This window comes from Molothrus ater, chromosome 1, assembly GCF_012460135.2.
Source record: "Molothrus ater isolate BHLD 08-10-18 breed brown headed cowbird chromosome 1, BPBGC_Mater_1.1, whole genome shotgun sequence".
Classification (NCBI taxonomy): Eukaryota; Metazoa; Chordata; class Aves; order Passeriformes; family Icteridae; genus Molothrus; species Molothrus ater.
The window spans coordinates 23184703-23211511 of record NC_050478.2 but is presented as its reverse complement, the minus strand read 5'-3'; the positions used below and the strand labels follow the sequence as shown (position 1 = coordinate 23211511).

At 37.5% G+C, this 26809-nt stretch overlaps 1 protein-coding gene across 7 annotated transcripts in view; it reads right to left on the bottom strand.

Annotated features, from left to right (window-relative positions):
- The window catches only part of CDK14 (cyclin dependent kinase 14), a 440286-nt gene that overhangs the window by 313149 nt on the left and 100328 nt on the right, over positions 1-26809 (bottom strand). For all 7 annotated transcript variants that reach the window (XM_054516107.1, XM_036406938.2, XM_054516108.1 and 4 more), the window contains one exon: positions 21402-21481. In XM_054516107.1, coding sequence (XP_054372082.1) covers positions 21402-21481 — 80 coding nt within the window. The remainder of the gene's footprint in view (positions 1-21401; positions 21482-26809) is intronic.

Below are 26809 nucleotides of genomic sequence, written 5' to 3'. Positions count from 1 at the left end.
TGAACTGGAATAAAACACTGGAAGGACTGATCAAATAAGCTTTGAAAAGTACTACAATATATTATTCTAACAGTTATAGAGAAGACTGCTGCCATATGAAATGAAAGTCTCTTTCATTACATTCTAGATATAAATACATGCATTGTGTATTGTTCCCAGTGCTCTTCCAACACAAGTGCAGATGGAGGTTAAAAATAATGAGACATCATCCTATTAAAGCCAGACTCTTTTAGAAAGCAATTACAATATGCTACTCCTATCTTGTAGCAGCCAGTCATATTTTGCCTTCCCTATCCATTTCAGTATTCAAGAGGAAGAAACTGTGTAACCCAAAAATATGCAGTGTTTACAGAAAACAACTCTATAATGCAGGTAGCCTGTGAAAGCAGGAACATTTCTATTACTTTTTGATGCACACATAGCATGACCAGGAATAATAACACAATCTATTTATAAAACCATCCCTGACTGGTTTTAGCCCTGTTATTGTGATGAATTTCAGACACTGTCTTGACATAAATAGCTATCTACCTTAGGATTACTTAGGAAGTTTTCAACCTAAATAGTTCCTCCCATCTCTCAAAAACAGACTTTAGTAACAACTTCTGTAACCCACAGAATAACTTTCCCTTTGGGAAAAAACCCAAACTCCTCAACCCAGTGTTTTGGAGTAGAGATTAAAAATCTGGGAAGAGGCATTTAAAATAGAAATACACACTTTGCCATCTCTGTGAAACTACTCTAAATTTGGTTAAGTTAAAGCTTTGGAAAACTTTTTTCTCTTTGGGTCAGCCTGACTGTCAGCAGTGCGAAAGGAAGGAGGAATACCTGAAAGGGGAGATGGCAGGAGGGGCTGTGGTCCACAGTGGAAGCTAGGACAGCTGGGTAAGGAGAAAAAAAAGCCACAGCACAAATGATCATCCTTCACAGGTGGAAAAATGCAGGGAGTGGAAAGAGCACATAGACAAGACAGAAAAGGAACAGGATGCAGAGCACAAAGTGAGCAAACACATTTCTGGGGGAAGTACACAAGGGCCTGCAGACACTAGGACATACCCTCCACTGAGGTCCATACAAGAACCCAAGATTCCCACTGCTTTCAGCAGGAATCACTGAAAGCATCTGGCAGTTTTCCTCATTCTCCTGCAATTTCAGCCTACAGAGAGAAGCACCCTTCAAAGTAGCAGTTAACATTTCAGTTCAAGCAGGATGTGTTCATATGAGAGCTAGAAAATATATTGAAACATTGGAGTGAGATGCAACACCAGAAATATAAGAGATATTTCCACTTGTTTTTCAAACACTTGGAACATTACTTACACAAAAATCCAAATTAAAATTAACAATGCTAGGCCAAGTGCTCAAAACAGAGATGGACTACAATTACAGGGGCTGTGACAATGCAAATTCTATTCCTGATGCCACTACCATGAGATAAGCCAGAGTTTCAGTTCACAGCTGCTTCAAATCTATCTATCTCACACTTCGACAACCTGCAAATTCACAGCCCAACTTCTCCTGCAGTGGCCAACTTGTGTGCTTGTACCCATTAACTGTTCCCAGGTCTTTAATTTTGTGTTACAGGTAGAATAAATACAGTGGGAGGATATTGCCCATTCATGAGAGAAGGTGAAAACTCTACGAGGTCTAAGTCAGAAGAAAATCAGCCTGATCTTTACCCTTACCTTACCACTGACTAAGCATAACTAAGTCACTCAAGCTGATAATATCACCATGTTCCTCATTTTCTGAACATTTCCACTTTTGGTCTTCATTCACACTTCCCAGAACAGCAGAGTGCATACAATTATTACAGAACCCCAAGCAACACTGTACACTGATATTACCCAGCATTATGCAAGTACTTTGAAAGTCATCTCAAAATCATCATTTAAAAGGACTCTTTGCAAGTGGGGTGCTGTCAAGATGAACAAATATTTAAGTAGTCAGAGTAAAGTGACAAGTGTTCTGGAAATTTTTAAAACCATCTGTGTTTTAGTAATGCACAGTAGGTGCCTATAGCTAGAGCCACCCATCAAGAACATTAAATTAAATTAATCGATCATCATCTGACACTGGCAGAGATCACACAGCAGGAGCAAACATGGTGCTGTTGTGTAATTAAGGAAAGAGCAGTAGAAGAAGAGAGACCAAATTAAGTTTTCTCAGATAAACTTAATTCTGAAAACTTCTAAATGATTGACTTTGCAATCATAATAAAGATCCTCTGCTGTAAATGGTATATCTGCAATATTAGTATTACATTGTCCAATTGAGGGAGTAAATAACCAAGTACCAGCACTGAACCTCATGCTCTGCTGAAGTCAATGAGCATTTTGTTACTCACTTTTACCAATGCATCAATATGACAAGAAATCACTTAACCTTATGTACCTGCAATGAATATTTTTTTTTGTACACAGAAGACAGAAAAGCATCACAGGAAATAATTAAATTGCATTGACACAAAACTCAGTTGCCTACCAGCATGCTTGAGCCACTACTTACAAATGAGGAATTCTACAGAAAAGCTATTTTAGAAAAAAATTACTTTTGCTCTATTTCTCAGTGGGCCATTTCCTTCAGAAAAAAAAAAACTGCACAAAAAGCAGACTCATTTGTCAGCACACACTTCAGGCAGCAGGAAAAAAAGGCTTGTGGCATATGTCTTGCTATTTTTCAAAAAGGGAGCGAGACAGGAGTCTTTAAAAGATCATGTCAATTTTCTTCTTCTGGGTGGGTGAGGCTCAACATGCCTCTTCGCCCATAAGTGGAAAATAAAGCTGGAATGCTCATAGCATTGCTGTGTCTCTTGTGGAATGGTTTAGATGTTAAAAAAAGGCAGACTCGGTAGAAAGCTAGCAAACAACTCTTTTTACAACTATTTTAGTAAACAAAATCAATCACAGTGAAACTAAGGCATACTGCTCTGTAACTTAAAAGAGAAAAAACATGTAGTATATATCTAAGAAAAGAACAAAAATGTCATAATGAAGCGAATTAAATGCAGTTACTGTGTAACTTGCCCTAAAAAGCAATTCAAAACAATGAACTATTAGCTCTGAAGCATCATTAGAATGAATGATATAGGAATAATATCTAGAACATTTTTAAAATGTGTTTAAGGACAGGAATTAACCTTAATTCAGACTAGATCTCTTTGATGTCTTTTATAAGATTTGTAATTTATTTTTCTTTCCCATCTAAAAATACGCTAAGCATGCAGACTACAAAATGGCAATATTCCCACAAGTAACTTGTAAACTAATTTCTACCATGAAAGAAGCAATAGTGATGAAGCAAGTTTGCAGACACTATAGCAGCAAAACCCAGTGAAGGTTAAATTCTTTTCCAGACTAAATTAGTTGAAAGATTATATTGGCAATGGACAGCCATGCTCTACCATGGCCAACAAAGCCCTTTGGTGCCAACACTGCTGGATATCTACTGTGCAAGCACAAAATCTGAAAATACATTCTAAGTGGTTTTTTCCACATGTGAAGGCCCTATCAATTCACAAGGGGCAGATATACGTTCCTCCTTCTGCGTTTGCCCTGTGGTCTCTAGGTATTGTCTTGGTTCTCACCCCATCACTGAATTGTCATTTACTCTTGCAGTTCATAGTACCCATCAACAGTGTCAGTTGAATTCAAAGTGTAAGCAATGGAGAGGAAACAGAAAAATTTGGAGTCCTAGGATTTTTGCTTTATTCACCTCAGAATGTAACTATATCCAAATCAGTATGACTTCAAACTTTGCAAATTTACATTTAAATGACAGTGAGACCTGTTATTATGAGGGCACTCTCTAGAGCAGCATGTGCTTATTGAAAGGTTGGGGACATTGTTCAACTTGGAAATATGTGTTCTACAGAACAAAAAATTTCATTCAAGCAAAAGATAGCAAGTCCTGTATGTTTCTTTAAAAAGCAGCTGCCCTCATAGAGAGCCAGAGAGGTGCCAGAACAGAAAAGATGAGCTGAAGGAATGTCTCAGCTTCACAGAGTTGACAGCCATAGCTGACAGTGACAGGGTGCAAAAGTTAAGTGATGCTCAGAGGAGACCTAGTTGAGGTAAGGTAGTGATTTCTATCCTCCTACTTTTGCTAAAAACATACCCATAATTTTCAAGTACAGATTCAAAATTACCTGTGCAGATGCATGACATAGATCAAACTATGGATCTAAATCATACGGGAAGCCATTCTGAGCAATGACATAATTAAAGCACACCGAAGAAATGTGAGAAAACACATTAAAAGGGTCTTTGAACATAACCCATTAACACCACAGGTGGTAAGAATTTTTTTTTTTTAACGGACAACTCAACAGCTTGTCTGTCTACTACATACAGATTTAAAACATCCAGCCCTCTTGAAAATATACTCAGTTCTTCCATCCTGTTGTGTCATTCATCAATTATAATTACAGCAATTTCCCGTTTGCTTTTCCAGATAAAATTCTTTTTATAGAATCATAGTAATTAACAATGACAGTAGCAAAATTGATAGCCCTGCTTCTTAAAGTACCCATTCCTCTAAAATGACACTACTGCCTTAACAGACTTTAAACAAATGTTTTCATCTTTTCCAATTTATGTCTAACAGTGTTTGTTCCAGTCAAAACAGGTCAGCTCTTTTCCAAGAGAGAACTAGAGAACAAATATGCTCTTTAATGTTGCTGTCCTTTTTTTCAAACAGTTCTCTGAACTCATTCACTGAAAGGGGGCCTTCAAAAGTAAGACTTCACATCAAGAAAATGCTTTTTCTAGTTTCCATGAAAATTTGTCCAATTTCTCAAAGTTTACATCTAGTCAATGGAAAATTGTACTTTAAAGCTGCACTTAGCAGCTAAAATATCCAAGAGAATCCATCCTCCATTTCTGAGCCAAGAACTCTGGAGTACAACACCAGTCATAGATAGGAGAGTGTCATCAGGAGAACAATTCTAACAGTTTCCCCAAAATCTCAATCACAAACCTGATTTTGGCTGAATGCATCCCCAAGTCCTGTGCTCCACTTCTTCTTCCCCCTCATCAACCCTGCTAATGAACAAACGGTGGGAAATGCTAACCCTGTCCAGTTAGATTTCCCATTCTCCATGCCACAGGCTCCTGACTGAGGCCAGTCAAAGTCATCAACCTTTCCCTTCTTGCTACTGTTGTTTTCTACCCTGGTGCTGCTTTGAATGACCCTAAATCTGCATTCTTCCAAGCTCACTGGCATAGTTGGTGTAATACTCACACCAACATTTATTCCTAACCTCCATTTCTCCTAGTTCTCCTCCATACCACTGCCCAGGTATGGACAGTGCCAAGCATTCAGTGGGGCAGTCTTCTCCAGGATATCAGAGCATGTCAGAAAGGGAAACAAGAAGGCTAGAGGGAATACAGAAGGGAAAAGGGGACCAAAATGCATGGATAATGCATGTAGAGTTTGTAACTCTGTCAATATGAGAAAAAGAAATCCAAAACCAAAGCTAAATGCAAAACAGAAGGTTTACACCTGTGCAATGAAAATTGCTACATAAAAAGCCAGTTCCACAAATGGACTTTCATAGGCTCAGGACAAGCTAACAAGCCAAAATCCAAGAGCTTAAATCCTGGTTCATCATCCAGCATAGTACATAAGCCTAGAGATACAGACAATTCTTTAGTTGTCTCTTTAAATCTTTCTTGCTTATTGTTATAGCTAAACAAAAAAGTGACTTGCTAAGCAAACACAAGAGGCAAGAAGGTTCTTGTTCCTGAAGAGAAATGGAACAGAAAACAACTAGGGCACCTTAAGCAGCAGGACTTAGAAGAAGCAAGACAACATGCCTAAATTGTATTTCTCTATAACTTCCATTTTCAATTAGAAAGACAAAGCTAATAAAATACTAACAGATTGAGTGGCTGAATCAACAAGTACAGCAGAAACTCTTCCTGATAAGCTCCTTTTTACTTGCAGAAATGAAGCAAGAAGGAACAAACTTCAGCTGTTAATTTGATTTGACCAAGCACAAACTGGGCTAGACCACACAGTGAATGATTATGTTGCCAGTATGGGACCTGAACACCACAAAACTACTGGATATAACCTCCTTATCAATGTAGCACTATCACATGGTCAAAGATGAAACGCTATCATCTCACCAACTGATCCCAAACAAACTTGCCCAACACAAACAAAACACGCTTCAGTGCAATGCAAGCGCACTGAAGTTTTAAGTTCAGCGTAGGCAACAATTTCACACACATAAAACCAGGAATATGGCAAAGCCATAATTGCTTCGAAGTAGTCTCTGAACTTCTGAAAGCCTTAGGAACTTTTTTTTTCCCTCTAAAGGATCCTTTTCCAAGCAACTCTTGAAGATAGCTGATCTGCAACAGTATTTTGAGATACTGCAAAAGGGCGAACACATTCTTAGTTTCTTCAACTGAAGTGAGAACATCTTAGTATTCTGGAAAACACAGCCCAAGCACTGTAGAGTGCTTGAAGCTCTTTACTAGCAAGTTGCTGCCTCATCACCTCATGCCAAGTAAATCAAAGAATGACTTAAAGCCACCAGATTTTTATCAGCCAAGTTTTCTCCCAAACAAACACACTCTGACCTAAAAAAGGTCACAGGAATTACAGAAGCAAGCCTATTACCCATAGGCACCAGTGAATCTTTTTCCTCCTTCAGCATGGCTAGTTAGTGTACATGTTATATCAGACATTCTGCAACAGTAAACTTTACCTCTAAGGGAAACTGTTAAATAAGGAATACTAAATCCTTGTTCCAACACATGCCAGAAAGCTTTGGCTAAAAATCAAGAATTGGTTGCATTGAAAACTCTAAGAGCACACTCCAGTTCAGACACTGATATTAAAGAGTGGCAGCCAAAGTGCTAACATCACAAGGCTAAACATTCTCTCTAAATTCACAACATGGTTCAATATTTCAAATAGCACCAGCCTTATGAAAGCAGAACAGAAATATTCCCCAAAAAAAAAAAAAGGAAATATCAGTCAATGAAACAGGCACAGGAACCTTACTCATTTATTTCTAATTAGGGATCAGCACCCCAGTGATGACAGATCACAGACTCTGTGAGGTCCATCAAAATAACTCTCCCCCCACTGGCTTGGAAACTTATATATGACAGCCTGATAATATTTGAAACAAACTGACAAGATCTCCACACAAAAACAAACCTGGTCTGAGGCAGGAAAACACATTCCTCTCCCAAAGTTCTCTGACCACAATAAACTATACCTAAAATATTAAGAACCATTTACCTGAGAAGAAACTACAGTTGCATATCCATATCTTGAAGGTATCTTTGATGTTAATTATACAATAAGTGCTACACATGATAGGAACAGCAGTATCTTTGTCATTAAGGAGTGTGTGATTATCTGCAGGTATTTTCCTGACATTTTGTTGGGCTTTAACAAGTGCTGCTAAAAAACCTTGTCCTTGTATATAGTTTGGCTTTCATTTCACTTGAGAAGATTTTATAAACTTGTTTACATAATTCTCACAGATGTAGACTCATAACTGCCAATGATTTTACAAGGTTAATGGCCTCTATAATTAAAACAAATGAATGAGAAACTCAACTTTAAATTTATGCGTTCAGTCAACCAGAAAAACAGCAAACTCTGCAAAGAAAATGGGTGTATGAACCAGATTAAACTCACCTTTTGCTGACTGCTCCAAAGCAATGTACACAAAAGGAGATATTTCTATTAATGATGCACTTAGACTCTGGAGTATTTTGAAACCTACAATTCTAGGAACCGTGATTAATGGAATTTCTAGTCTAGTTTCCAGATCTAGATGCTTCTGAGACATACTTTTACTCCAGAGGTTAACAAACAGCAAACACAGAAACCAGAATAAAACTTTGCACTGTATGATACTGAAGGCTCAAAAATGCAGATTTTCTTTTCAGGAGCATACCTATCATGGAAGATAGTTTAAATTTACTTTAAACCTCACTACTTTCTTTTATTTTTTTATTTGGACCTCTAGCTTTTAATTAGTAAATTTTTTAGTAAATGAATTGAATCCATATAATGCCTCCAAAAATTTTATATTGAATTAATTGACATACATTAGCAAGAAGAAGCCTAGATCACATCATACTCTTTTTTAAGGTTAAATAATCTGAAGCTGTAATAACTATAACCAAATTTCTTTGTGGAACTAAAACTTCTGCCATCCAAATTCCACTTAAGAGCTTGATTCAACAGTAACAACACATCAGAAATTCAGTCTAGAAAAAATTAAAGGGATAAAATCTCCTGATATTTAAGGGGTTTTTTTAAGGTTCAAAGTTTTCCTATTGCCTCAGAGAGGTTAGAAGTTGCTTTGTGCTCTTGAACGGTGATCAGGAGTTATTCATGTGTAATTGAATGTGACATTCTTGTCCACAGCCATAAAAATGGATGAAAAACATGAATGCATGGGCTGATGGCAAGATGGGACTATTATTAATGCAATTCATAAGCCTCTTGGACTGCTGGCAGAAACCTGACAGAAAGGTGGTAAAGTCTTGAACACAGTTTCCACAGATATATACTTTAATAGGTTATTTAGTTTGATCTCCTTAGCACAAGAAGCCATTTCCAAGCTCATACAATTTTTACTGAGCATATCTTTAGAAAGACATCCATTGTCTTGCAACAACCCAGCAGCATAAGTGCCCCAAACTTCATTCCCATTTGGAAGAGGAGGAAGTCCACCCAATTCTTACACTGATGACTTAAGCAAAGCCTGCTTCATCAGACTTTTAATGGAGACTATACATTGCTCCAAAACTTATTCTTTGGCTTTTATATAGATTTGTACTAATTTGTGCAAGCAAGACTGAGAGACAGCAGCATTCAGACACACATCAATGCAATCACTTGAATTTTGTTTGTGAGCCACAGCTACAACCCTTAGCTTCTCCACTGGCATGCAAAATAAAGCATTTTTGATTATGCAAATAGTCCTCCGTTTTGTGAATAGGGCCTCAAGTGATTCAAATGCTAATTCTGTTAGAAACCTTGATGCAAAGCCAGTATTTCAACCATGTCAGCTTTATAACCAAGACTTTCTGAGAAACACATAATTGCAAATTGAAAAATACCTTTTAGAATCAGAAATACATAAAGTAACCTTGAGAAGTTGGAAAGTTTTTACAGTTTTCTGTCAATGGCCCTGAAACCTGCTGGATTTTGCTTTGAGTTAGATGCCCCTTCAGGAACTGGCAGTTTCCTAGCAGAGGCAGCGTAGGCACTGCTACACTGAGAAAACCAGATATGAAACAACAAAAGCAAATTTTTATCTTGTCCAGAGAATAGCATGTTATACAGTTGGAGTTTACATCATCTTGTTTTCTTAATAAAACTTTCACACAATCCAGTGAATGCCTGCATGAAAATGTTCTTGCCATTATTAAACACATTTTTTGAGACCTCAGAGCACACAAAAGAGCAAGCATGCATCCTTGATTTCAGAGAAATAGGGGGAAAGGGAAGTGAGTGAGAATGTGTACATGAAATGTGTAAAAAGCTTTTCCTTTTAGTTTGCAAGAAGTTTTGATTTACTTTTCTTCCCCCGATTAGTTGCATTTAATGTACTACAGTACTTTGTCCTCTCAATTCTAGGAGATATGAGGGAAGGGAGAATGTTTTCAGATGGAAACCAGCCACACTGGCACTGCCATCAGTCTGTGTGCAAAGCTACCTTGATGGTACATTCTACCACCCTCTTGACTTCCTTCATTGCTCTGCTCAGGAAAACCAGCTGATAAATAAGGCTAAGTAAAACCTGTGGATCTAATTACCTGTACATTAAGGTAATTAGCTGTACAACTAAGGCCTTAGCTGTACAACTAAGACAGGCTTCAAAATACTAACCTGCAGTTTAAGTTGCCTATAGAGAAAAAAAAAAAAAAGGGGGTGCTAGGAAACTTCTATACGAAGTCCAAGGCAAAAAGTTAAATAATATAAACTATCTGTCATTGATGGTGCCAGTTTAGAGCATCTTCTCAAGGAAAAACCCAGAGGACAGAATCCTTATTTGCATTAAGCCCCTCCTAACACCCCAAAGTAACCATCAAAGAAAACTGGTCTATACCACTTCAGCACTGATTAAGGGAACTCTGCAACATGCACCACAAAACACACACTACAAACAAGATAGATCAGAACAGGTATAAATCACTGGGTTTAGCACACATAAAATATCCTTATTTACAAGGCTTCCTCCATTCATTTTGTTTTAAGTTCACTTTTTTTTTCAGTTGGCTCCAGGTAAATCTGCTGCCAGCGGAGAAGCTGTGGAAGTTTGTGAGAAGTGGCTCAGACCTCAAAAATTCAGAAATACACATCTCCAGATTCTACAGCGGAATATCCCATAGTGATGACTTTTAGACTCCACTGTCATGGTTTATATTTTAGTAAATGGGTCAGAGGTGGAAGGTCACACATCCTATTACCAGTCTCTGAACCATGCAGTTCCCCTCCATCTCAGCAGAAAAATGTGACACATTATCAGCTTCTTTTTTAATATTGCTTACTCGGGGGGAACATTCTGAAGTAAAATAATGTGGATATGCATTTTCATTGCTTTGAAGAGGACAGTAGAAGTCAAGTTCTAATATTGAAATGCTGTTCTTTTCATATTGATTATAAAGCCTAAAGCCTGGAAGCAGTAACTCCACCCATGCTGGAAGAAGAGACCCCATTATGAAGCCTCTATTCCAGTTCTGTATAATTCCTGAAAGAATCTCCCACCTTTCCCAGCAAAAACTGAAAAACTGAACCGAAATGTTCGCAACACAATCTCCAGGCTATGGAAAAATACAAAAGAGAAAAAAGAACAGCGCTGTCTCCCAAAGGAATGGTCTCACCAAGACAATTGTGCCTACAGCATCTGACAGCAGGTAGATCAAAGATAAAAAGGAGCCTGTGTAGAAACAGAAAAGAAGGAATATATTTTGTCTCACATATATAACTTTAAAATAAGATGTATTTGCTACCACTTTTTTCACTGTTCTGATTATAACTGACCTTCTCCTTCCTATGAGAAAGATATTAGCGCTTCTTAATGACTACAGTGGTTGCTACCATATTTCATGCCAGTACAAAGATGTAAGCTGCTGAAAATATTTCTCATCTATTTCAAAGTTTAGAAACAATTCATGCTTAAAATTTTCAGCAAATTACTGTGAACTATACATAGCATTTTACCACACTGGGATTTTTTACTTCCCTGTATACATGACACGTTTAAGGAAGAATTGAATCATTGCCACAAAAGATGGGAATAAAAAGCAGCAAAACAAGATGCTGCAGTAGTCTCACCCTCTCAGGCTGCCAATCTTCTCAACTACCAAGTCTCTACTTATGTCATGGCCCCATCATTTGAAAATAAGTGTCATTTTCCCTTTCATATAGGAGTGGTTTGTTAGATATTAAAACAGAAGAGTGGTTTGTATCTGTACAGACTAAAGGTGCTTAATTTTATAAATAAGTTAAAAATTTGAAATATGCTAGTGGATTTTTCCCAAGAGTAAAAGTACTTATTGTGCTGTGGACAAAAGCATTGAAAACAAACACATTGTTGTGGATCCAGCAGAAGCACATGCTCATCTGCATTGCTACATTCATGTCTGAAGAACCAAGACAATGTTTAAATTATTCATACACATGGAGAGGATTAGGATCATTCATTCATGAACTTTCTGTGTTAGAAATACACAAAACTGTTCTGATGATGTTTATGAAAGATGACTGAACTCAGTAGCAAGATGATGGCATGTCTCAGACATGACTTTAGATGAAGATGGATGACTTTCACAGGAAACATTTTACTTTATCCAGAGCTGGGTACATGACCAATTCACATGACACATTCTTTGGGTTGATCAAAGACAGTATGTGACCCTTCACAGGGGATATTGCTCTTTGGGGGACAGGGTTAATTGTTTTTCTAAGTCTTAAAAACATACAGGAACACACATATGCACCCATACATTCTTTCTATACACGTTGTGGTGTATCTCCTTCAAGAGGGAGAGCTGTAACACATGGAAACCAGAGAACCTTCTAAAGTCCTTATTTTGTACTTCACCCAAAGTTGAAACTAATTCTGCTGAGATACCACAGTCATCTACTAGCTTTACATGTTAAAAAGACCATGGATAAAACTGAAGCTGACTAAACTGGTTTGAACACTGAGTTGTCACCTTGCTTTAGTATCTTTGAAATCCAGGACACAGCTGTGGAAAAACACCCACAGAGATCTTGACAAAGACAAATGTCTTTGTGCAGATTTGAATTCACCACTTTCAACATAAGGCTAAATGATATTGTTGTCTAGATCATCCGTTTTGCAAAAGGGAGATACAACAAAGAAAAAACAATTAGAAGAACTAGCTAGGTTCAGGAGACATTTCTTTGCCTCAACATCAGAGATATCAAATTTTTATTTCATCAGGTGGCCATGGAAGATACTGGCACTTGCATAGGTGCCTGAGGATCTCCAAAGCAGCTTCAGTTGAGACATGCCATCACTTGCTAGCACCTCCACTCATATTAAGAAGCTGATTTCTGTACTACCAATTCCATCTGCTCCAACTGGGATATGGTCACAAGGTAAAAACTAATGTTACTTGGAGAAGGATTAACTTAGCTCTACTTTTTTGCTGGCAGAATGTGCTGTAAGAGGACATTAAATTTGCATACAGCATAAAAAGGCAGACTCTCAACAACTTCAACTCAAACAAGAAAGCCATGAGGGCTGCATAAGGTTCTGTATGACTTATAGATGCATATTATCATTATATATGAAGGATTGCCAGCCTTTTGTATCCTCCAAATTCTGTGATTCATGTGCTTTCTACCCTTCTTGTCATACTATCAGGGACAACAAGAGCAGCAGACCAGAATCTACAAGGCAACAGTTCCAACTTCTGCATTAAATATGGAAGAGAAGAAATAGCTTTTGAGCAGAAGTCTGGTCTAAGCAGAAAGCCCCAGGGGCACAAAGCAAGTCAGAGAGCCCTGAAACTCAAGTCAGAGGAAACTGTAAGCAAAAGCCATACTGAGAAGGGTTCAATAGCACTTGTGAACTAATGGATTTGCAACCTTCCAGCACTGAAACTGGCACAAGATCCCTTATCCAACACTTTCCACGTGAGAAATGAGGATTCACAGACAACTGCTTCAGTGGAAGTAGGGCAGAGTCTGAAAGGTCTGCCATTAAGCTAACATAACAAGGATGAAGAAAGAATTCTTGATGGCAAAATGATCATATTAAAAAAAATCTTTAAAGTGTCACCCCATTCTTTTCTTGCTTGAACTGTGCTCAAGAACAAAACCAGAAGGTCACAGCCTGAACATCAAAAGTACTGAATAAAGATTCAATTGATACAGTCATGTTCCACCTCAGCAGGCCACAGATAAAATTGAAGGGGGAATGGGAGGAGGACAGAGGGGATGGAATATTCTGTGGAACAAATCTAGTTCTATGAAACTGGATAATTTGGAATTTGCATTTGCACTTCTCAGAAGAGTGCTACACTTTTCCTAGATGATGGAAGCTCATTATAGATTTTAAAATTTATAACATGGTTCTCAAAGAGAAACACTATAATTTATGCTATATTTATGGAATCCCAGCTCTCCTGAAGGTTTTCTAATTGAGAAAACTGTTGATTTGTTAGATGGTTAAAAAATAAAAAAGGGGGAAAAAAGGAAATACTATGTTCAGTCTGTGAATAGTCAAGTACAAAGAAACAAACAGGACAGACTTTTTCAATCTACCATTTCTGACCATCCTATGTGGACAGAAGATTTCATTTGGCCCACCAAAAAGAAATAAGTAGCACAGTGTAATTTGGGCACACTAAAAAGCAGAATAAAATAACATCATAACTTGCACTGTATACAGGACTAGAAAACTATCAGATCTCCCACGTTCATCTTAGATGACAAGGAATTCAGTTCACCTGCTTCAGCCAGCCAGTCCAACTGCTGTCAGGGAAAAGCAAATGAGTACTGTCGGTAAAAAAAATTAGCAGCCAGTCAGGGTTGGAGAAAGCAGCAGGAGCCAAAACAGAGTAAAGATGAAACTCCTGCTGCTTCCAAGCTCCATATCACATTGCCAAAGATCTAACACACTTCTTGTAGACATACACAACTGCTCATGCAGGAGAAAGCATAAATGAAACACAGCTGAAAATCTGACCTATCAAAAAATATTCAGAAAAAACCTCCAGAAATTAAAAGCAATTTGTCTATTATAAATCTTCAAGAAGAAATAATATCCACTTCTCTGCAACATGAAAGGGTATTTAATAAGTAACCTCCAAAAGTCTCAGAAATTTTAAAAGTTGACTTCATTTCATAAAAAAGGTCCCAGGAACATCCTTTTCCAAATGCACTGTAGTTTTTGAAGCCCAGCCTGTCTTAATTTGAGAACTCTTTTAACTCAAGGAAACCACAGTTTGGGTAAGGCTGCACAGTGACCATAAGAGAAAGAGACCAGACAGAGAAATAAAAATTGCTGGAGTTTCTTTACTTTTGAATATTCTTGACCTTAAATATCCAATGACACAGTGTCCCAGAGGTTCTTGGCTTGCACATTTTATTTTTAACAACACTGAAAAACAAAGCTGTTACGACTCCAAGCCCAACTGGCTTTGCAGGGACTTTACAGCTAATTGAGCCGTCGCTATTTAGCCTGCAGTAGGCATCAGCTCTGCCAGCTCTGTAGGCCAGGAAAAAGTTCCCCAAGCTACAGCCAAGCTACTGTCCTTTCCTTTTTTTACTTCACTGCTCCAAAGCAATGTGGCTTTTGGGGAGAGTGAGCTTATCCTCAGGCTCCAAACCATAGACACAAATCCCCTGTAGTAACTCTTGTGACACACACGCTCAGAATAGCTACATCTCCATAATCTTAAACATAATCTCTTGAAGTTCCCTGAGGCTTGTTGAGCCAGATACATGTGAAGCTTTTAAGCTTTTCAATTATGGAAATTCAAATTTCTTGACTGGGCTTTGTAAAGGAAATCTGAAAGTCCTCCAAACTCCTATCACTAAAAAGAAAGCAGTTGTTAAGCTTCCTTATTAAGGAAAAAAAACCTCACAACAAAAATCACCCAAACCAGTCCTGAATAAAATGAATAGATTTACTTTATGTAAGTGGATGATTTAACTTCCAATTTAAAAAAATAATAATTCTTTACTGGAATATGAAGACAGGATTTTCACTGCAATTTTCATGTTTACCTTCTTCGAGGAGATCAACCAATGACTCTTCAAAAAATACAGGCAGATATTGTTTCACTGTGACCTTGACTTATGGCACACAATCTTCCAGACCTACTCTAATACAACAAATAGGAGGCTTATGACCATGAGTCATCCCGCCAGTGCCATGAGGTCATTTGTTGACTTCAGTGTTGTAAAGACCATTAGGCTACATATCACTGAGCTGGGGAGTGCCTGCAATAACTCAGGTCATAATTCAGGATGAGGTTGCAAGAATTACACCCACTGAGTCAAAATACAATTTTCTGGAGCTCTTCCTTAAATGGTATGTGTGCAGAATCTGGTGTTTCTCCAGGATAATAGAAAAGCTCAGCTACTTTACATCACTTGCGGCATTGTTAACACCAATCACTGTTTTCCATTGTGCACCAGTTAGGAACAGTAGGCAATAGATTACACATTCATTCAGGTAAGAGCTTTGTCTTGGCAAACTCCTGATGATCTTCCCTGTATTCTTTTCATAGCAGTTATTCCACTTTGATTTTCCACTGATAAAAGTTTTGTATAGATTTATCCCCTGCTGCCTGACAAATTTCAGAAAGGGAAGTCTCAGAAAACCTCCCATCTTCAAAGATGCTGTCTGGTATAAATACATATCCTGAGGATAATACATTATATATTACAATATAGAAAATATCATATATAAAACACATACAGAATATAAAAATCCTGGGGAATAAATGTGAACTCTCATTTCTTTCTTAGAGACTGTTTCAGGTTTTCATTTTTTGTTGCCATTATAATCATAAAATTGCCTGGTCAGAAGAGACCTTAAAGATCATCAAGTTCCAACCCCCTGGCATAGGCAAGGACACTTTTCACTAGACCACGTTGCTCAGAGCCTCAATCAAACTTGAACATTTCCAGGGATGGGACAGCCACAATTTCTCTGGGCAACCTGTTTCAGTACCTCACAACCCTCACAGTAAAGAAATTCTTCTTAATATCTACTCTTTGTCAGTTTAAAGCCATTTCCCTGTGTCCTGTCACCACATGCTCTTGTTAAAAGTCCCCCTCTGTCTTTCTTGTAGGCACCTTCAGGTACTGGAGAGCTGCAACTGGTAACTCCTAAGCCTTCTCTTTTCCAGACCGAATAAACCCAATTCTCTCAGCCTTCCTCATAGGAAAGCTGCTCTATCCCTCTAATCATCTTGGCAGCCTCCTCTTGACTCACTGCTACCACACAGTGAGATAAGGATGCAGAGGCCCTAAACTTTGAAGACTTCTGAAGATGTTCTGTGGCCAAGAGTTAAGCATCTCTCTTCCATGCTCTATATTGGCACTCAGATGCACTAAGTGTTCTCCCCCAGCTCACAAAATAAACTTATTCAATATGCATGATAAGCCGTTCTTTAAAAATTAAAAAATAACCATTAAACCATTCCTATATTCTTCGTAATTTTATAATGCAATACAGCAGATGCTTCCAGAGCACTTATGTTGTATTTCTGCATGCTGCTATCCATACATGGCATTAAAACCACAGCCTTTGACACTGAAGTAGATGGAAAAGTATCATCTGAGAAACTGTCAAATCAAAGATGTAGAAACTGTCACATGAGCACCTTTAAAAGTCACACAAATTGGTACAAGTACATATAAATTACAACATGTGAATACAGTAATTAATAAAAAGAAAAACAAACTGAAAGTTGCCCAATCATGGCATTTAAATGACAAACTACAAAAATAGCTACAAAACTTGATGATGCTTTGAAACACCATCCAGACCTATGGGAAATGAAACATTTCAATATACCAAAACCCTGGAATAGGGTTTTATTGCTATAGTAAATAGCAATATTTTCAAGAGTGGAAAATTAAAAACAAATGCAAAAAAAGTTTTCATGACTGGGATGGGGAAGAAAGAATTTTGTTATCCAAGAAAGGAACACAGTAAGCAAGTTAACCTCAGAAGCAAGGTGCTGATAAAGCCAAGGGATGTTTGTCTATATATGTATCCAAAAAGCAAAATTGTTGTCATGCTGGATATAAGCAATATTATTACCCAAAATGAAAAAAAAAAATAACTACAGCACTGTTAATCAAGCTGTTCCCAGAATTAGAATCTACCACACAGTTCAGTATTTAGCCTAGATGAACATATGATTCTACAGGAAATTAAGGGAATGAAATACCTGAGATAAAAGTTAAGGTCAGTGACTTTTTCTCCTGGCTGCTGTGGGTTTAATAGTACTTCTAGTCAGATGCTGAACCATCTCTGAACAGTTGATAAAGAGCATTACAGTAAAAGGACAAACCACAACTTCACTAACACAGAAAACAAATAATTTGCTAATCTGTATACTACCAAAATTATTTTAAATGAAAAATGGGATGTAAATGTCTTTCAGACTCCACAGTGTCTCAGATATCACTGTTGCAGGCACACTTAGCCCACAAAGTGAAATAGTGGGCTGAATCACTCATATAAATGTTATCAGAAAATCTCATTGATTTATCCCACTCAAGTACATACACCAAATCAGTTGTGCTTTTTTTCTCCTTTTTTCCTTCTTTTTTTTTTCCTCCTTGGGCTCTTCAAAAGTAAATTAGATTATCTCAGACTAAGTGAATTAAATTCAGAAACATCCCATAAACTGCATAGAGTCAGCTGCTACATCTAACTCAGCCCAAGTTGAAAGAACATTTAGCATAGGCCACTTCTAAATTTTGTTGTAGAAATTCAATAGTCAGCTGAACTGCACCACTAAATATGCCACATACATCTCTTTTCATTTAAATCTATGGAACTTTGATGGTAGAAGACACAAACCCTTATCTGCTGTAAAAGTAGACTTACTTCATAAGCTTTAATTGAAGCTTCAGCTAAACCTCCCCCAGGCCTTAAAATTAACTATGATTTTCCTTATGCAGCTTTACTGGCTTTTTTTTGTTCAGTTGGAGTTTTTTTTCACTTTTTCTTCCACTTACTGCTTCAACCAAGTTAGCGCTTGTCTCTACAGTCACACATTCCATATTTATCTCCTTCATTTTCCCACTTCTCCTAGTCTTTTTCCTTTGTAGCTTTGTTTTACTTTGAGCTTCATTCTGCTGCTGTCACAACAGTAACAATATGCTTCCCTGTACATAGGCAGCTACAACATTCCCTGAGCATGACCACTGCATAGGATTTCAGCCTGTAGCTTCCCCCAAATTACCATCACACTGCATCCCCCTCAGGAGCACCGAGCAGAAATGCTATTTTCTCTCACTGCTTTACTCAAAGAGCTGTGAGAAATGTTAAACAATTTTCTAACAGTAGTTTTAATTTATAACTAACTAGACTTCTGCCTGAATTTGCCTTGCATTGTTGGGAAATTAGAAAATAAGGAGCAAGCCAAGATAAAACCTGTCTGGTTTCTCCATTATGAAAGAGTTTGGAAAGAAATGCCCTTCAACAGACCTCTGGCTCATACCATCATATATGCATTTTTCCATTAGGGGAACACTATTCCTCGGATAACTGAAATTAGAAGTTGATCTCATCTTCAGTGGTATTTGTCCTTGTTCTAGTTGTCCCAGCCTAAATGATGGCACTGGAGCCCTTACTTAGTCATTAAAGATCAAGAAAAAACAGCTTAACACAGTGTCCCATTCTTGCTGTTTTTCCATATCAAACTTATCAGATAATTTTAAGAGCTCACAGAAGCATTTCTTTTTTCCCTTTTTTTCTCTCCATCCTTGAAGCTGACGGCAGCCATGGATGCATTAAAGAACTCAGCATGTCCAAGATGGATGAGATGCTGCCAAGAGGAAAGGAACAGCTTCCTAAGGTCTTGCTAGTGAAGCACATGGCTGCAGTGGCCATAGTGTTACTGTCAAATACTACAGGCCTGGCACAACATCAGTGAGGTCACCTTCTGAAATTTACATTTGTAATACAGCTTTCCTTACTTTTCTGGTTTGAATATTTGTTTCTGACAAAATCAAAACCAACAACAGAAAAGTCAAAGCCTAAATAAATATAGATTTTTTCACCTTCCCATCTTACATATCAGGTATGTGTGACATCTACATGACATAAAACATACAACATAGTACTTAACACTGATAGCTCCTGAATGAAATTCCACTGTCAAGGAGATGAGATTTCATTCACCAAAAAAAACCCTCATAAACAGCCTATAACTCAAGTGTGACCCCACCTAACCAAGAGTCTACAAGAGTCAAGAAGAAACTTTTTCAATACCCTAATACTCTTTGGATCTAGTCTCAACTTAGATGAAGACTTAAAAATGTAATGGATGCACACAGTCCTATCATAATCAATGAGACACCACACAGTTGATTTGGTATTAATTATTAACTTCAAGAGTTTTTCTAGACAAGACCTTTATTCTACTACTGTTAAAGTTATTCTACTACTATTAAACTGGCTTCAACCACAGTATTGTAGTCACAGCTAAAAAGAAAAGTTTCCAATGACAGTGTGAGAAGTATTTTCATGCAAGTGGGCCTTTATAATTTTTTTAACATATCAAGTGGGAAAAATCCCCGTTCTTTTTCCTAATGAATACTTCTGTAGACTGAGCTCACACAACACACTATTTATGAAGGAAAAGGGATTATACTGCATTTGACAGTTACAGTGCTATAAACTTTCATCTAGACCAAGCTCACATTAAAAATCCTTTTAAGTGTCACTAAAAAGGCACAAGAAAGCCATATTTACTATTCTCTCATTAAGTCAGTACCATATCAACTACAAACCTGAAGAACAATAAACATATTTGAAACATAGGCTGTTATAACTTGAACTCAGCATTACAGATATTGAAAGCTGCACCCGTAACCCTCTGCACACCTTGTTATCACAGCACAGCTGCAGGGACAGACAGCTCACACATAAAATAGATATTGTTATGAATAAATGTGTCAGATCATTCAATAATTGTTACTCAGATGAAGCAGTAGAGAACAACTGTGGAAATTCCTTCATAAATTCGCCACCCACGGTTTTCCCTCCTTTGTGAAAGAGCCACCTTTAAAATGCCAGTCTTGGGATGGAAATCCACAGTAGTTTAGTGACTTCACGGTGTCAATCACATGAAACATGGGGGTTTTTTGCCCAGCCTACTCCAGAATGGGCTCATTGTACAGACAGACATACAGCAGACAGATGGCTGCAGGAGCAAGGCACAAGGGAGCTACAGCTGCTGTGTCTGGGGCTCTCATGGTCACAAAGCCAGACATCTCACATGGAGGGCAAACTGTGGACCCTGTGAGGGCAGATGTTTCAGTACCTCCCTGGCTCATCTCACCCTGGGAATTAGGCTGATAGTATAGTTTTAAGAGGTTCCTCAAAGTCGTAGCAGTTTCATCTCTTTAGTTCGTTACCAATCTGAGCTGAGTCTGAATCAGTGCTGTGATGGTAAATTGTTTATTATTTCTCTACCAAGGCTCATTTTTTGTACCTTCTAAGAAAGCAGGACCACACAAAGAAGGCATATCCAGCAATTTCTTCACAAGAGCTCAATACAGACAGGCTCAGATAAAGCAGCCATCACTAGGGACCAGGAGAGACTGACAAGGAAGGATAAAGGATGGAGCAGAAAGCTTAACAGGCATCTCCAAGCACCATAGATAAGAACCATTCCCAGGCCACACAACTTAGAGTCCATGGGGAAGAAAAAACAAACACAAGCTAGTTGCAAACCACACACAGCTTCAAAAGTGCCTGCAGTTCTGCTCCATGATCTTTTGATTGCCTTTATCAAGAAATGCTTGTCATTGCTTCATGCTGCGTATATATGAAAAATCACATCCACCTTCATGCTAGGAGTTGCCTGCGGGCCAGAAGCGCGTCTTACACAGCTCCCTCCTCTTCCAGAGTGACTTCTCACACCCACCTCACACATGCTCCCCAGTACTCATTTGTGTAGTAAATCTAACAGGAGCCAAAGTACAGGCAGAGTTGCATTCTTTAACAAGAACTCCCACACCAGAGGCTTTGTTTCTGAAGCACCAAAGTTTCATCCTACTGAGAATGTAACCATGTAATTTGAATTCTCCAGCTAATCACAATAGCATGGCACAGAAATTAGAAGCACAATGCAATTAAAAAAAAAAAAACACATATATAATCACTAATTATGAGTGCATACCTTCCCTGATAGCAGTAAATGGGGTTCCTTCCTCTTCTTGTAATCTAATCACCTTCAACGCCACCAGCTTTCCATTTACCCTGAAAGGGAAAGAGGGGAGGGGAAGAAGAAATTTTGAAAAACCAAAATTACAGAAGAAACCGTATTTCTTATAATAGAACTTATTTCCTATCATGCAGTTATTCAATTTCTTCCTGTCAATGCCTGTGATTCATCTACAGCACTGTAAGAAGCACTTCATAGCTTCCATAATGTCAACTTTATATTTTCACACTCAGATGCAATCCAAGAAATTATCTCAGTTTTCTGTGAGTCAGTCTGTTTCCTTTCTACCACAGCTTTGTTACTGAAGCTTTGTTAAGAAGTAACACAATTTAAAATTTCTGTTATAAAATATCTGTTCATTATTTGATCAAACTGTTCAAAGAAAAAGGCATATGATTTTCATAAATCACTTCACATGCAGTATATCCGGATTTACACTGGTTACCTCCTTCCCACAACATGATACACATTAATATAGCCTTCAAAAAGCTACAAAGTTTGTGTAATGAAATAATTCTTAGGTCATTCTCGTCATTTCCCCCTAGGGCAGGATTGCTCCTGAGGCGTATTCTTGACTACATGGCCCAGGCTACTTTTAGATTATAATAGCTTTCATTCATAAATTTAAAAATATTTTGTGCTCAGAGAGACAAGAGTTCTTAACAGGTCATTTTAGTGTAAAATCTATTTGTCTTGTTTCATTTTTAGCATTCAAAATTTCACCACACAATAATTACATTCCAGGTCTTGCAAAAAATCCAGTTGGTTCAGTTTATCCAAATAAAATATCACAAAAATGGAACAAAGCTGATATCATCCATTACCCTCTTCAAGATCAAAGTCATACCATGAAACTTTAACAGACTCCCCATGTATGACAAGCAATGGTGAGGATAAACTACCAAAAAGGCATAACACAGTTTTAAAAAATAATTGTTATTATTATCATTAAGATTTATTTCTGTAAGAGCAAAATTCACCTTTATAGCCACAAAGCTCAAGGACACATTGGAGCCTTTATACTCCTGTAGTCATGGAGGTAATTCTCTACTGTACTACAAGAGGGATGGCCCCAGAACAGGTTTTAAATTTTCAAAGCAAGATGATATGAACAACCACCAACTCTGAATTCATCTTCTCCCTCAGGCTTTTAATTTTTGCAGTTATAGGTGTTCAGTGATGGATGGCTACTGTCTTGTTTCTTCTGATTATTCCTCTTTCATAATTACCAAAACTCATTAGCCCTATATAGAACATTACACAATGACTCTGAGCAAGTTAAGAAACCCTGGTTATCAAAAGATGGTGTACTCATCACCTTCCAATTAGTCATAATATTCAGGCTGGCACCAGTCCAAGTCTCAGGCGACTAGTCACTGTTGAAAGGAAGTTATCAGCTTAACTCTCCTGGATTTCTCCTTATAATTGCCTGATATATTTTTAAATTTGGATTCAAACAGGATTTATGGCATCAGAAAAAGACAAGCCTTGCCTCAAGTAACTTCATGTGTCATGCTCCAACAGGAGAATGAACCATGTTAAAAGCGGGACTGATGACAGACATGCAGTTCATAACCATGTGTAATTTTCAATACCTCTGTCAATCCACCACCCTACCTATCATATACATATTACTTAGATATCTGAAAAACTTGAATATTTTGCAACAGATGAAGTAACTGCAGGAGGAATTTAAGTAAGAAAAGCAAGATCATTTTGCAGATAAAGAACAGGACAGATGCTGTGTTCAGAGAAAGCAATATAAAATACAATGCAAAAAACAGGTCAAAGAGGTATTAAGGAAACAGGGATATGAAGAGAAGGACAAAAAAACATACAGCATTGTGTAGCTTATGTTCTTTTTAATCTGAAGTTCTACATGCCACTGGTTCATGAAGAGAAATATATAACAGAAATAGCAATAGTATGGAACCCATTTCAAAGTAGTCACAGTTAAACACAGTAGGTGAGCTGTTCTTTTTAGTTATCATTGCCCCTTTGTCATTGGTACCTGTCATCATCTTGATAGATATCATGGCAACTCTTAGTGCCATCAAAATAATCAAACTAATCTCAAGTAGTGTTCCTCTGGGATTTCATTCTCCTCTTTAATGCAATTTATCTCCAACATATCAATTTATAATTTCCATAATATAACAGCCTCCTTATTCTCATTTACTATCCAGTCATTAAAATCTTTTTTTTTCCATTTAATTTTCTATAAACAGGAGCATATAAAACTGGAGATATGAGAAATTATGAAGTATCAATTAAAGAGATAGGGTGTTTATTCACATCCTTTAATTATCCTCCCACTGATGCAATCTCAGGGTGCACTTAGATGATGCTGAAAAGATGAGCTAAGGGCTGGCTCACAGTAGAGGCTTCTCCTGCTTAATCCTTGCCACACACTCCTGACACGGTCTTGTATTTGCTCTCATTTCTGCTGGACTTTACAATGAGACTGCTTAGAGACCTTAAATAGGAGAAGACTGGCCCTTCCAAAAAGAGTTAAATAATATTTTTTTTAATTATAAAGGCATTAAAAAAGAAAAAACCACTAATAAATACATAAGAACTGGGTCCACCTTTTGAGAAGCAATGTGTCATGGGATCAAGCCAGCTATGTCATGAAATTGCACCCTGAAACTTGTAATGCCATGTCAAAATAATATGGTCATTTCCTTAGAAACAAGACTGAATAAAGGAAACCTGGGTAAAATTACCTCTGCAACCTATCAGTACCTGTCTTTGCAGACTTCAGAAGTGATCAGATAAGCTTAGGAGAACTCCTTCCAGATATTGCTTCACATTTGTCTTCCATAACTTTCAAAGCATGCTCAGTATTTTCATTATCTCAAATCCAAGTAAGAAACTGACAAGCAGACTGCCTTTTAGACAGTGAAAAGGCAACACCACTGACTCTTTTAACATCTAGGATTCATTAAACCACCTCTATTACTCACTGTCCAAAGCAAACAATTTCACACCTTCTCAAAACAATACACTTCACTGTGTCGAAGACTACACTTATCATCTGATGCCCAGCCTGTCAACTGCCTCATTAGCTTCTATTAAGGACAATATTGACTAAAGAATTCCTATTTTCTAAGCCATCCTCCCTCCTAAGCTAACTCGCTTGCTCTTTGTCATTGAAACACCTTCAGAGAAAGTACAGAAGTCTAAAGTCTCTCTAATTATCACACAAAACTACTTTAGTCTAGGCAAAACACTTGCAGCTGATGGACAGCTTCCCAATTTATGGAAATTCCTCACTTTAACATTATATAATTTTTCTAATAACTTTCTGATTATATATGCAACATAGGCAAAAGAAAAATTAGTCCAAATTGCTTTATGCAGCATAAAGTAAAAGTCTGCATATTATAAAAAATACAAATGAGGCAGATATTACAAAAAATGCTAATATAATGTGTCATTCTGCATTTTTAAACCAGCATATAGCAGCACTACCAAAATAAATACATTTATTAAAAATGACCATTTATGAGAAAGTAGAGAAAATTGGAAATTGTTTAATGGTTTAATGCATCATTAAGAACATATAATACTGATGAATATAAAGTAACTGATGATTTAATTGGCTTCACTGGGATAACGCTGATGATGCCACACAAGGAACAAAAGAGTACAATAACACTATCTTCTCAAGTTCTTCAGATATATTTAGATGACATAAATGTTCTAAATATACACATTTAGAAGAGTCAATTAACATAAAATCTGCCAATTCTGATTTCAATCTGTTTATTTAATACTGAGTTTTACCACTGGCTGGAGTTGAGGTTGAGCTCATAACTTGTGCAAATACTAAGCTTGGGAACACTTCTGCAAAGAAAAATCAGTAGAAGATATTGGGATGATGCTCTAATTTGTGATACAAATTTCAAGAAATTAATTCTTATGAAGAAAAATAACTTTCAATTGTTAAATATTCTTTTACAGGAAAATCTCAAAGTTTGATGATCAAACCTTGAGAATATCTAATTAGATCTACTCTGTAGTGATATTGATGTCATAAACAGATACCTAAAACTCCAAACAGACCATGGGGGCCTAATGAAATCAGGCTCTGCCAGAAATTTCCTTTGAAGAAACCTGACAGATGCACATTCACTGTAGGTTTAGTCACCTCTGATTATTCTACCAACGAATAACTAATCCCACATTGAGGGAAACACTTCTTTTAATCACTAACATAAATGACAGTTCAGTGTAAACGTGGTTTATATTATATTTTTCTTACTAAAAAGGACTTACATTTCTAGTTGACAAAAGCCACTCCCTGTCCTGCTAAAGCCCAAACACATAAATTCTCAAGGGACTAACACAGGCCCTGAATTTCTCTCTTTGAATCCCACCATCTTTTAACCTCATACTAGACAAGAGTTATGTTGTCTTAGTAGAAGCCAGTGGATTAAAGATACTTCATAATTCTGATATTTATTAGGGCTGAAAAAACAGAAGATCAAAGGGTTTCATGAGAGATGAAGGATTTAAATTACTAATTAGTGCTGTCACTGGAACTTAGGAGTCAAGGCAGTCTCGTACAAAGAGTGTGGCAGCCCTCACTTGAACAGGAGCAGGTAAGAGAGTTTAGCCCCAGTTCACATCAGTTCAAACTAGCCAGCAGCTCATCCAAGCACAGGGGCTGTACTTGACCTGTGCCTGCTGGAAGGAGTCACCTGGGAAGGGCAGCAGGCAAAGCAAGCAGTGCTGAGCACATCCTCCTGCACGCCCCTCACATCTCTCCACACCCCACTGGTGCTCATAGAAAGAGAAGTGTAAGACAAACATAGAGATATCCCTTATAAATAAGGGCCTCTTACAACTGTGGACAGTGACAGTCACAGGGGATCTGCTGAGAGATGCCACTGATCAGCAAACTGGAAAAAGCAATGGTGCACAGTGGCAGCTGGCAAATTAATTCAGTATTCTCCCTGCCCTTCCAATCGTGCTTACATGGCCAATAAGGTACCGTTCTGTAACTCTACACATGTATGTACTGTAACTGTATTCTATCCTAGTTTTTCTACTAAGTCTTCCAGAGCAGTCCTGGGTAAGTAATATAATAGACTTACTTTCTTCAGTTTTGTCCCCTGCTATAAGAGGTAATAATACTAAGCCACCTCCTTAAACTGCATTGCAGGTTGAAGCACAGCACATATAGTGTGATGTTCTTTTTATATATTCAACTATGGAGAAAAACTTTCCCAATCTTTATTTAAACGTTGAAAAATTCACTCAGTAAGTGATCAATACAGTCAATGATTCATCTTCTAGTTAGAATCCTAGTAATTTGTTTTAGTACTTACTCTACTTTAATAATTTTTTCACCATTT